The sequence below is a fragment of the Oncorhynchus clarkii genome, chromosome 22 (assembly GCF_045791955.1).
Source record: "Oncorhynchus clarkii lewisi isolate Uvic-CL-2024 chromosome 22, UVic_Ocla_1.0, whole genome shotgun sequence".
NCBI lineage: Eukaryota > Metazoa > Chordata > Actinopteri > Salmoniformes > Salmonidae > Oncorhynchus > Oncorhynchus clarkii.
The window spans coordinates 22,167,237-22,180,059 of record NC_092168.1 but is presented as its reverse complement, the minus strand read 5'-3'; the positions used below and the strand labels follow the sequence as shown (position 1 = coordinate 22,180,059).

The following is a 12,823-nucleotide window of genomic DNA, read 5'->3' as shown; positions in this document are numbered from 1 at the left end:
CGCTACAAAGTATTAACTTAAGGGGGCTGAATAATTTTGCACGCCCAATTTTTCAGTTTTGGATTTGTTAAAATAGTTTGAAATATCCAATAAATGTCGTTCCACTTCATGATTGTGTCCCACTTGTTGTTGATTCTTCACAAAAAAATACAGTTTTATATCTTTATGTTTGAAGCCTGAAATGTGGTAAAAGGTTGCAAAGTTCAAGGGGGCCGAATACTTTCGCAAGGCACTGCAAGTTCCACAAATGTCTGATCTGCAAGAGCTGCCCCGGTCAACTGTAAGTGCTGTTATTGTGAAATAGAACCATCTAGGAGCAACAACGGCTCAGCCGCAAAGTTGTTGGCCACACAAGCTCACAGAACGGGACCACCAAGTGCTGAAGCGGGGAGGGAGTACAACTCGTCTGTCCTCTTATGCAACACTCACTACAAACTTCCAAACTGCTCCTGGAAGCAACATCAGCACAATAACTGTTCATCAGGAGCTTCATTAAATGGGTTTTCATGGCCAAGCAGCTGCACACAAGCCTAAGATCACCATGCGCAATGCCACGCATTGGCTGGAGTGGTGTAAAGCTCGCCACGATTGGACTCTGAAGCAATGGAAACACATTCTCTGGAGGGATGAATTACGCTTCACCATCTGGCAGTCTGACAGACAAATATGTGTTTAGCGGATGCCAGGAGAACGCTACCTGCCCGAATGCATAGTGCCAACTGTAAAGTTTGGTGGAGGAGGAATAATGTTCTGGGGTTGTTTTTCATGGTTCAGGCTAGGCTCCTTAGTTCCAATGAAGGGAAATGTTAACGCTACAGCATACGACATTCTAAACGATTCTGTGCTTCCAACTTTGTGTCAACAGTTTGGAGAAGGCCCGTTCCTGTTTCAGCATGACAATGCCCCCCGTGCACAAAGCGAGGTCCATACGGTTTGTCAAGATCGGTGTGGAAGAACTTGGAACATTATTGAACATTTATGATAAAAACATCCTAAAGTTTGATTCTATACTTAGTTTGACAAGTTTCTACGACCTGTAATATTACTTTTTGAACTTTTCGTCCAACGTCCGACTGGACCTGAACGCGCGTTTGGATTTGTTTACCAAACACCCTAACAAAATAAGCTATTTGGACATAAATGATGGACATTATCAAACAAATCAAAATTGTTTGTGGAACTGGGATTCCTGGGAGTGCATTCTGATGAAGATCATCAAAGGTAAGTGAATATTTATAATGCTATTTCTGACTAATGTTGACTGCGCAACACAGCGGATATTTATTTTGGTTGGTTTGGGCTCTGAGTGTCGTACTCAGATTATGCTTTTTCCGTAAAGTTTTTAAAAAATCTGACACAGCTGTTGCATTAAGGTTCCATGCATAACACTTGAATTTTCATCTACATTTATAATGAGTATTTCTGTGAATTGATGTGGCTCTCTGCAAAACCACAGCATTTTTTTGAACTACTGAACATAACACACCAATGTAAAATGAGATTTTTGGATATAAAAATGCACTTTATCGAACAAAACATACATGTATTGTGTAACATGAAGTCCTATGAGTGTCATCTGATGACGATCATCAAAGGTTAGTGATTAATTTTATCTCTATTTGTGCTTTTTGTGACTCCTCTCTTTGGCTGGAAAAATGGCTGGGTTTTTCTGTGACTTGGTGGTGACCTAACATAATCGTTTGTGGAGCTTTCACTGTAAAGCCTTTTTGAAATCAGGCACTGTGGCAGGATTAACGAGAATTGTATCTTTAAATGGTGCCTAATACTTGTATGTTTGAGAAATGTGATTTATGAGATTTCTGTTGATTTGTATTTGGCGCCCTGCAATTTCATTGGCTGTTGGCGAGGGGTTCCGCTGGTTAAAAGTGTCCCATACAATAAGGGGATCTACGTATGTCTGAAAAAGTCAGCTATACATTTTTCTGTCCTAGTTCTAAACAATTGATCATCTAGTAGGCTTTGATTACATTTCCAATATCCTCGCCCACGTGGAAATTCTGTAAGAGTAATATATATGCCAATTATGTGATTATCGGACCACATTCTGTCCCCTATCAATACTTTTTAAACTTTTGGTGCCAGAGAGAATGACATAAGAAAGTAGTCAAGACGACTAGCTTGATTAAGCCTCCGCCATGTATATCTCACTAGGTCAGGGTATTTAAGTCTCCATATATCCACTAATTCCAATATATCCATGACATTCATGATTTCCTTAAGTGCCCGAGGGTGATAGTTTGTAGTGTGATTTCCTTTCCGGTCCATAAAGGTATACCTCTTTATCCTACCCCCTCCTTTTTCGAACATTCTGTTAAAAATCGCGCAACTTTTCAGCGTCCTGCTACTCATGCCAGGAATATAGTATATGCATATGATTAGTATGTGTGGATAGAAAACACTCTGAAGTTTCTAAAACTGGTTAAATCACGGCTGTGACTATAACAGAGCGTGTGTTTCATCGAAAAGCGCAAGAAAAACTGCTCACTGAAATCTGAAAAAAGTATCCATGCGCCCCTTTCATGGATTATTTAAAGGAAACCAAATTTAATATGGAGACGGATGCAATTCCTACAGCTTCTACACGATGTCGCCAAAAACGTCATTTTCATTGACAAAAATCCATTGAGACGTTACGAATAGATCCTTGATTCCATCCAGCCTACCTCAATCGATTTTGGAAGATTGAAAAATGGACACTGTTTTCTTTTGTAGCTGCTATTGAATACAGATCGCCCAGTGATCAATTTGATCGCTTATTAACGTTTACAAATACCTAAAGTTGGGTTATAAAAGTAGGTTGAAGTTTTTTGTCAGAGAATATAGGCAACTTATATCATTTTTAAACATGACGTTGCGTGTTGGAAGAGAGCTTTTTTCGTGATGCAGACAGGCCATACAAATGGATATTTTGGGCATTCATGGACGGATTTAATCGGGAAAAAGACCAATTTGTGATGTTTATGGGACATATAGGAGTGCCAACAAAGAATATCATCAAAGGTAATGAATGTTTTATATTTTATTTCTGCGTTTTGGGTAGCGCCGGCTACCGCAAAATCTGTTGTTTACGTGTCGTGCTGGTATTTTGGGGGGTGCATGCTATCAGATAATAGCTTCTCATGCTTTCGCCGAAAAGCATTTTAAAAATCTGACTTGTTGGCTAGATTCACAACGAGTGTAGCTTTAATTCAATACCCTACATGTATATTTTAATGAACGTTTGAGTTTTAACGAGTACATTAGGCATTTAGCGTAGCGCATTTGCATTTCCAGGTGCCTACTTGAGACGCAGACGTCTCTTGTAGGAGCAAGAAGTTAAGACCGTATTAAAATCTCCCACCATAATAATAGAGTCTAGTGTTGCTTATAGAGTTGATAAATTCTTATATATATTTTCAAAGAAGCTTGGATCATCATTATTCGGACCGTATAGGTTAATAAGCCGTATCTGTTTATTGTCCAATAACATATTTAAAATAATCCATCTACCTTGAGGATCTGTTTGGACAATTTGCACATTTGGATCAGAATTACTGTTAATTAAAACCATCACCCCTTTTGAATTTCTTTCCCCATGGGAGAAATATATTTCACCCCCCCCAGTTCTTTTTCCACAAAACTTCATCAAATTGTTGAATGAGTTTCCTGTAAACAATATATATTATATTCCTTCTCTTTTAGCCAGGTAAATACTGATTGTCTTTTCTTATTATCTGCTAGGCCATTAAAATTGTAACTGGCTATACTTATTTCACCACTTACCATAATGAGACTCAACTTTCAATTATATTTATCAAAATATATGTTTGTAAACGTACCATTAAAAAGTAACATGATGATTGAGTGTCTATATAGCTGTACCATGATATTCACAATGCTACTAAGTAAACCTCCAATTGGTCCCCACTATTCCACCCACTAAAAGCCCTCACAATCCCAATGCCCAGGAGACCACCCTCGACACCCCGTATCCCATAGCCCTGAACAGACTGGGATCCATCCTTCGAAAAGAGCACACAGTGCCATTTACCGAATTGAAGTAGATCAACTGCCAAATGCCTTTCCATCGCCCTCACCTCGATTTGTATTATATATAGCTGGGGATCATCCTCTATTGTCCCTAACATATTTTACTCCTTTGCAACAGTTGTGGGATACACACATACACCCACACACACTCAACCCTTTCCCATCACACAACCATAAACTCACATTCTCAACAGTTGCACCATCCTAGAGCCCAACTCAAGAAAGGTCTTGATTTACAAATGCACTTACAGTTGCAGCTGCATGAGAAGGCCTGCAAGACACGCCAAAAAATGGGCAGAAATTGAGAGATTTTATTATTGTCACATCCTAGATGATGGAGGTCAAATGTACACCTTTTCCCTGAAACACCCACAATACGGTCACCCGTATTGACCATATTCCCAAGCATCTCCATGCAGTCAGACTTTTGATTTTGTGGCACCAGGGTCACAATAATATACCCCCTCTCTGAATGTCCGAGTGTGACCCTCTCCCCATGGGTTACTGCAGCTAGTGTTGCCAGCACTGCCACTGCCTGGGTGGGGGCACCCCACCGGAACATGTGTAAATATGTGTATGAACATAGCAAGATTCAACAACTGAGACAAACTGAACAAGTTCCAGACATGTGACTAACAGAAATTGAATAATGTGTCCCTGAACAAAGAGGGGGTCAAAATCCAAAGTAACAGTGTGGTGTGGCCACCAGCTGCATTAAGTACTGCATCTCCTCCTCATGGACTGCACCAGATTTGCCAGTTCTTGCTGTGAGATGTTACCCCACTCTTCCACCAAGGCACCTGCAAGTTCCTGGACATTTCTGGGGGTAATGGCCCTAGCCCTCACCCTCTGATCCAACAGGTCCCAGACGTGCTCAATGGGATGGAGATCCCAAGACATTCCTGCCTTGCAGAAAATAACGCACAGAATGAGCAGTATGGCTGGTGGCATTGTCATGCTGCAGGGTCAAGTCAGGATGAGCCTGCAGGAAGAGGAGGATGTCTTCCCTGTAACGCACAACGTTGAGATTGCCTGCAATTACAACAAGCACAGTCCGATGATGCTGTGACACACTGCCCCAGACCATGACAGACCCTCCACCTCCAAATCGATCCTGCTCCAGTGTACAGGCCTCGGTGTAATCCTGTACCTGTCCCGCAGGTGTGATGTTCAGATGTACCGATCCTGTGCAGGTGTTGTTACACGTGGTCTGCCACTGCGAGGACAATCAGCTGCCCGTCCTGTCTCCCTTTAGCGCCGTCTTAGGCGTCTCAGTATGGACATTGCAATTTATTGCCCTGTCCACATATGCAGTCCTCATGCCTCCTTGCAGCATGCCTAAGGCACGGTCACGCAGATGAGCAGGGACCCTGGGCATATTTATTTTGGTGTTTTTCCAGAGTCAGTAGAAAGGCCTCTTTAGTGTCTTAAGTTTTTATAGCTGTGACCTTAATTGCATACCGTCTGTAAGCTGTTAGTGTCTTAACGACCGTTCCACAGGTGCATGTTCATTAATTGTTTATGGTTCATTGAACAAGCATGGGAAACAGTATTTAAACCCTTTCCAATGAAGATCTGTGAAGTTATTTGGATTTTTACAAATTATCTTTGAAAGACAGGGTCCTGAAAAAGGGATGTTTCTATTTTTTCTGATTTTATTTTATCTTTATTTTACCTTTATTTAACTAGGCAAGTCAGTTAAGAACAAATTCTTATTTACAATGACGGCCTACCCCGGCCAAACCCTAACCCGGACGACGCTGGGCTAATTGTGCGCCGCCCTATGGGACTCCCAATCACGGACGGATTGTGATACAGCCTGGAATCAAAACAGGGTCTGTAGTGAGGACTCTAGCACTGAGATGCAGTGCCTTAGACCGCTGCGCTACTCAGGAGCAGCAAAGTGGGGACCAACTCCATATGAATGCCCATGACTTTGGAATGAGATGTCTGACGAGCAGGTGTCCACATACTTTTTGCCATGAAGTGCTTATAATTACTAAATGATCATGTGTGTGCAAGTGATGCATGCTCATATATTTAAGTATACCATAACACGTCGACTCATGACTCACACACACACCTCACAGCTTGACGCACAGCATGCACTGCTAATTAGGTAACCATGGAAACAAGGGGCGATATGTGTGTGGGTGTGACTCACCGAGAGGCTCTTGAACGTTGTCATACACTTCTGGATGTCTGGCCAGTCGGGGTGACTCTCCTACAGGGAGCACAGCAGAGAGCCTTTATACAGCTGTACACACACACACACCACTATCAGTGATTGACAACATCCTCTTACACATAAGACATGCACACATACATCATCAGTGAATGAGGACACTCTTACACACATGCCTGCACGTGACAAACACACACACAAACACACTCATACACACCCAGCATCTTACAAACACACACCTGTATGTGGCACACACACACACAGCCCTACCTCCATGTGTCTCTCCAGTTCCTTCGTTAGTGTAGGGTATTTGTCCAGCCTCATGAAGGGTTTACTGAGACCTGTGGTCAGGGTCAGGATACCTGGACTACTGGCTCCCTTCCCCTCCATAAATTCCCCCAGCTCCTCACTGGAGAGAGAGAGCAAGAGAAAGAGAGCAAGAGCGAGAGCAAGAGAGAGAGAAAGAGAGCGAGAGCAAGAGAGAGAGAGAGAGAGAGCAAGAGAGAGAGAGAGAGAGAGAGAGAGAGAGAGAGAGAAAGAGAGCAAGAGAGAGAGCGAGAGCAAGAGAGAGGGAGAGAGAGAGAGCAAGAGAGAGCAAGAGAGAGAGAGAGAGAGAGCAAGAGCGAGAGAGAGAGAGAGAGGAGTATTAAATTGTCAAGTCTAAATATATAGTCTTTACACTACTTGCCTGTGTAAAATTATAAATAATTGTTGTACAGTAAGAATGCTAGAACATCGGGTTCATGCTGTATTGGGTCTATGTTTACCTGTGCTGGGTGAGCACGTTGACTGCCGAGGGGTGATTGGAGCAGTAACCCACGTAGAGAGCCTTCATCTGGGGCATCAGGTTCATGAAGAAACCCCCTACCCTCTGCTGGCTCTCTGGAAGTCTGCACATGTTGGGGGGAAAAACACACAGGCTGAGTGAAATCAAGGATCGCTGTATTACCAAAGCCAACGCATAGATGTTCCTATACCCTTTATTTACCTCGACGTAAAACTGTTGTGAAATAACCCAAGTAGTAGCAGGACATATCTAATTGGATTAGAACAGCAGTGACAAGCACTTTCTCTGATCCCTGTGTGCTGATTGGTGGAAAGTATGTGAGGGGCGGGACTTACTTGGTGCACTCCTCCAGTGATTGGACGAGCATCTGCTGGAAGGTGTTGATATCCTCCAGGTTCCCCAGGATCAGGTACACATCTGTACTGCTCAGTCTGGAGAGGGGGAGGAGGGAGGAGAAGAGGAGAGGAGGGAGGAGAGAGGGAGAGGGGAAGAAAAGAGAAGGAGAGGTGGAGGAGGAGGGAGAGGAGAAGAGAAGAAAGGGGGGTGGGAGAGAGAAAGAGAGAGGAGAGAGAGAGCATGAGTTTTGGAATGCGTCTAGTAGATCCAATCAGTGGCCATACAGTGTGTAATCATACAAACAGTACGACCGACAGACAGACAGACAGACAGACAGACAGACAGACAGACAGACAGACACAGACAGACAGTATGACCGACAGACAGACGGAGGGTTTACAACAGTACAATGAGTGGAGCTTACTTCTCTGTGCTCTGGAGTGATCGCAGGTAGTTGGTCAGAAGGCTCTGGAGGTCCTTGGAATATTCTGTCTCTGTTTCTAGAATGTTCTGCAGCACCTGGGGAAAGAGAGAGATGGTGAGAGAGTGTGTGAGGGAGAGTTTTTCAACATTCTTGTTGGTTATTGAGGAGTATCACTCTATGGTTCAAGTTGTAATTTCATATATTTGTAACTCTTAACACTTTCACTCCCTCTGACCCCTGAATGATGGTGTAGATGAGGCTGGGTCTAGTCAGGTTATGGATGGAGGTGTAGATGAGACTGGGTCTAGTCAGGTTATGGATGGTGGTGTAGATGAGACTGGGTCTAGTCAGGTTATGGATGGTGGTGTAGATGAGGCTGGGTCTAGTCAGGTTATGAATGGTGGTGTAGATGAGACTGGGTCTAGTCAGGTTATGGATGGTGGTGTAGATGAGGCTGGGTCTAGTCAGGTTATGGATGGTGGTGTAGATGAGGCTGGGTCTAGTCAGGTTATGGATGGAGGTGTAGATGAGGCTGGGTCTAGTCAGGTTATGGATGATGGTGTAGATGAGACTGGGTCTAGTCAGGTTATGAATGGTGGTGTAGATGAGGCTGGGTCTAGTCAGGTTATGGATGGAGGTGTAGATGAGGCTGGGTCTAGTCAGGTTATGGATGGAGGTGTAGATGAGGCTGGGTCTAGTCAGGTTATGAATGGTGGTGTAGATGAGACTGGGTCTAGTCAGGTTATGGATGGTGGTGTAGATGAGGCTGGGTCTAGTCAGGTTATGGATGGAGGTGTAGATGAGGCTGGGTCTAGTCAGGTTATGGATGGAGGTGTAGATGAGGCTGGGTCTAGTCAGGTTATGGATGGTGGTGTAGATGAGGCTGGGTCTAGTCAGGTTATGGATGGTGGTATAGATGAGGCTGGGTCTAGTCAGGTTATGGATGGTGGTGTAGATGAGGCTGGGTCTAGTCAGGTTATGGATGGTGGTGTAGATGAGGCTGGGTCTAGTCAGGTTATGGATGGTGGTGTAGATGAGGCTGGGTCTAGTCATGTTATGGATGGTGGTGTAGATGAGGCTGGGTCTAGTCAGGTTATGGATGGAGGTGTAGATGAGACTGGGTCTAGTCAGGTTATGGATGGTGGTATAGATGAGACTGGGTCTAGTCAGGTTATGGATGGTGGTGTAGATGAGACTGGGTCTAGTCAGGTTATGAATGGTGGTGTAGATGAGGCTGGGTCTAGTCAGGTTATGGATGGTGGTGTAGATGAGGCTGGGTCTAGTCAGGTTATGGATGGTGGTGTAGATGAGGCTGGGTCTAGTCAGGTTATGGATGGTGGTATAGATGAGACTGGGTCTAGTCAGGTTATGGATGGTGGTATAGATGAGACTGGGTCTAGTCAGGTTATGGATGGTGGTGTAGATGAGACTGGGTCTAGTCAGGTTATGAATGGTGGTGTAGATGAGGCTGGGTCTAGTCAGGTTATGGATGGTGGTGTAGATGAGGCTGGGTCTAGTCAGGTTATGGATGGTGGTGTAGATGAGGCTGGGTCTAGTCAGGTTATGGATGGTGGTGTAGATGAGGCTGGGTCTAGTCAGGTTATGGATGGAGGTGTAGATGAGACTGGGTCTAGTCAGGTTATGAATGGTGGTGTAGATGAGGCTGGGTCTAGTCATGTTATGGATGGTGGTGTAGATGAGGCTGGGTCTAGTCAGGTTATGGATGGAGGTGTAGATGAGACTGGGTCTAGTCAGATAATGGATGGTGGTGTAGATGAGGCTGGGTCTAGTCAGGTTATGGATGGAGGTGTAGATAAGACTGGGTCTAGTCAGGTTATGAATGGTGGTGTAGATGAGACTGGGTCTAGTCAGGTTATGGAAGGAGGTGTAGATGAGACTGGGTCTAGTCAGGTAATGGATGGAGGTGTAGATGAGACTGGGTCTAGTCAGGTTATGGATGGAGGTGTAGATGAGACTGGGTCTAGTCAGGTTATGAATGGTGGTGTAGATGAGACTGGGTCTAGTCAGGTTATGGATGGTGGTGTAGATGAGGCTGGGTCTAGTCAGGTAATGGATGGAGGTGTAGATGAGACTGGGTCTAGTCAGGTTATGAATGGTGGTGTAGATGAGACTGGGTCTAGTCAGGTTATGAATGGTGGTGTAGATGAGACTGGGTCTAGTCAGGTTATGGATGGTGGTGTAGATGAGGCTGGGTCTAGTCAGGTAATGGATGGAGGTGTAGATGAGACTGGGTCTAGTCAGGTTATGGATGGAGGTGTAGATGAGGCTGGGTCTAGTCAGGTTATGAATGGTGGTGTAGATGAGACTGGGTCTAGTCAGGTTATGGATGGTGGTGTAGATGAGACTGGGTCTAGTCAGGTTATGGATGGAGGTGTAGATGAGACTGGGTCTAGTCAGGTTATGAATGGTGGTGTAGATGAGACTGGGTCTAGTCAGGTTATGGATGGTGGTGTAGATGAGACTGGGTCTAGTCAGGTTATGGATGGTGGTGTAGATGAGACTGGGTCTAGTCAGGTTATGGATGGTGGTGTAGATGAGACTGGGTCTAGTCAGGTAATGGATGGTGGTATAGATGAGGCTGGGTCTAGTCAGGTTATGAATGGTGGTGTAGATGAGACTGGGTCTAGTCAGGTTATGGATGGTGGTGTAGATGAGACTGGGTCTAGTCAGGTTATGGATGGAGGTGTAGATGAGACTGGGTCTAGTCAGGTTATGAATGGTGGTGTAGATGAGACTGGGTCTAGTCAGGTTATGGATGGTGGTGTAGATGAGACTGGGTCTAGTCAGGTTATGGATGGTGGTGTAGATGAGGCTGGGTCTAGTCAGGTAATGGATGGAGGTGTAGATGAGACTGGGTCTAGTCAGGTTATGAATGGTGGTGTAGATGAGACTGGGTCTAGTCAGGTTATGGATGGTGGTGTAGATGAGGCTGGGTCTAGTCAGGTTATGGATGGTGGTGTAGATGAGACTGGGTCTAGTCAGGTTATGGATGGTGGTGTAGATGAGGCTGGGTCTAGTCAGGTAATGGATGGAGGTGTAGATGAGACTGGGTCTAGTCAGGTTATGAATGGTGGTGTAGATGAGACTGGGTCTAGTCAGGTTATGAATGGTGGTGTAGATGAGACTGGGTCTAGTCAGGTTATGGATGGTGGTGTAGATGAGGCTGGGTCTAGTCAGGTAATGGATGGAGGTGTAGATGAGACTGGGTCTAGTCAGGTTATGGATGGAGGTGTAGATGAGGCTGGGTCTAGTCAGGTTATGAATGGTGGTGTAGATGAGACTGGGTCTAGTCAGGTTATGGATGGTGGTGTAGATGAGACTGGGTCTAGTCAGGTTATGGATGGAGGTGTAGATGAGACTGGGTCTAGTCAGGTTATGAATGGTGGTGTAGATGAGACTGGGTCTAGTCAGGTTATGGATGGTGGTGTAGATGAGACTGGGTCTAGTCAGGTTATGGATGGTGGTGTAGATGAGACTGGGTCTAGTCAGGTTATGGATGGTGGTGTAGATGAGACTGGGTCTAGTCAGGTAATGGATGGTGGTATAGATGAGGCTGGGTCTAGTCAGGTTATGAATGGTGGTGTAGATGAGACTGGGTCTAGTCAGGTTATGGATGGTGGTGTAGATGAGACTGGGTCTAGTCAGGTTATGGATGGAGGTGTAGATGAGACTGGGTCTAGTCAGGTTATGAATGGTGGTGTAGATGAGACTGGGTCTAGTCAGGTTATGGATGGTGGTGTAGATGAGACTGGGTCTAGTCAGGTTATGGATGGAGGTGTAGATGAGGCTGGGTCTAGTCAGGTTATGAATGGTGGTGTAGATGAGACTGGGTCTAGTCAGGTTATGAATGGTGGTGTAGATGAGACTGGGTCTAGTCAGGTTATGGATGGTGGTGTAGATGAGACTGGGTCTAGTCAGGTTATGAATGGTGGTGTAGATGAGACTGGGTCTAGTCATGTTATAAGTGGTGGTATAGATGAGGCTGGGTCTAGTCATGTTATGGATGGAGGTGTAGATGAGACTGGGTCTAGTCAGGTTATGGATGGTGGTGTAGATGAGACTGGGTCTAGTCAGGTTATGAATGGTGGTGTAGATGAGACTGGGTCTAGTCAGGTTATGGATGGTGGTGTAGATGAGACTGGGTCTAGTCAGGTAATGGATGGTGGTATAGATGAGGCTGGGTCTAGTCAGGTTATGGATGGTGGTGTAGATGAGACTGGGTCTAGTCAGGTAATGGATGGTGGTATAGATGAGGCTGGGTCTAGTCAGGTTATGGATGGTGGTGTAGATGAGACTGGGTCTAGTCATGTTATAAGTGGTGGTATAGATGAGGCTGGGTCTAGTCAGGTTATGAATGGTGGTGTAGATGAGGCTGGGTCTAGTCAGGTTATGAATGGTGGTGTAGATGAGGCTGGGTCTAGTCAGGTTATGGATGGTGGTATAGAAGAGGCTGGGTCTAGTCATGTTATAAGTGGTGGTATAGATGAGGCTGGGTCTAGTCAGGTTATGAATGGTGGTGTAGATGAGGCTGGGTCTAGTCATGTTATGGATGGTGGTGTAGATGAGACTGGGTCTAGTCAGGTTATGGATGGTGGTATAGAAGAGGCTGGGTCTAGTCATGTTATAAGTGGTGGTATAGATGAGGCTGGGTCTAGTCAGGTTATGGATGGTGGTGTAGATGAGACTGGGTCTAGTCAGGTTATGGATGGTGGTGTAGATGAGGCTGGGTCTAGTCAGGTTATGGATGGTGGTGTAGATGAGGCTGGGTCTAGTCAGGTTATGGATGGTGGTGTAGATGAGGCTGGGTCTAGTCATGTTATAGGTGGTGGTATAGATGAGGCTGGGTCTAGTCAGGTTATGGATGGTGGTGTAGATGAGGCTGGGTCTAGTCATGTTATGGATGGTGGTGTAGATGAGACTGGGTCTAGTCAGGTTATGAATGGTGGTGTAGATGAGGCTGGGTCTAGTCATGTTATGGATGGTGGTGTAGATGAGACTGGGTCTAGTCAGGTTATGAATG

At 45.1% G+C, this 12,823-nt stretch overlaps 1 protein-coding gene across 2 annotated transcripts in view; it reads right to left on the bottom strand.

The window, feature by feature from the left end:
• Positions 1–12,823, bottom strand: part of LOC139380603 (Rho guanine nucleotide exchange factor (GEF) 7a) — a 46,807-nt gene that overhangs the window by 17,795 nt on the left and 16,189 nt on the right. For both annotated transcript variants that reach the window (XM_071123432.1, XM_071123433.1), the window contains exons 7-11: positions 7,783–7,877; positions 7,358–7,453; positions 7,003–7,125; positions 6,506–6,644; positions 6,215–6,274 (exon numbers count right to left, since the gene is read on the bottom strand). In XM_071123432.1, the coding sequence (XP_070979533.1) occupies positions 6,215–6,274; positions 6,506–6,644; positions 7,003–7,125; positions 7,358–7,453; positions 7,783–7,877 (513 nt within the window). The remainder of the gene's footprint in view (positions 1–6,214; positions 6,275–6,505; positions 6,645–7,002; positions 7,126–7,357; positions 7,454–7,782; positions 7,878–12,823) is intronic.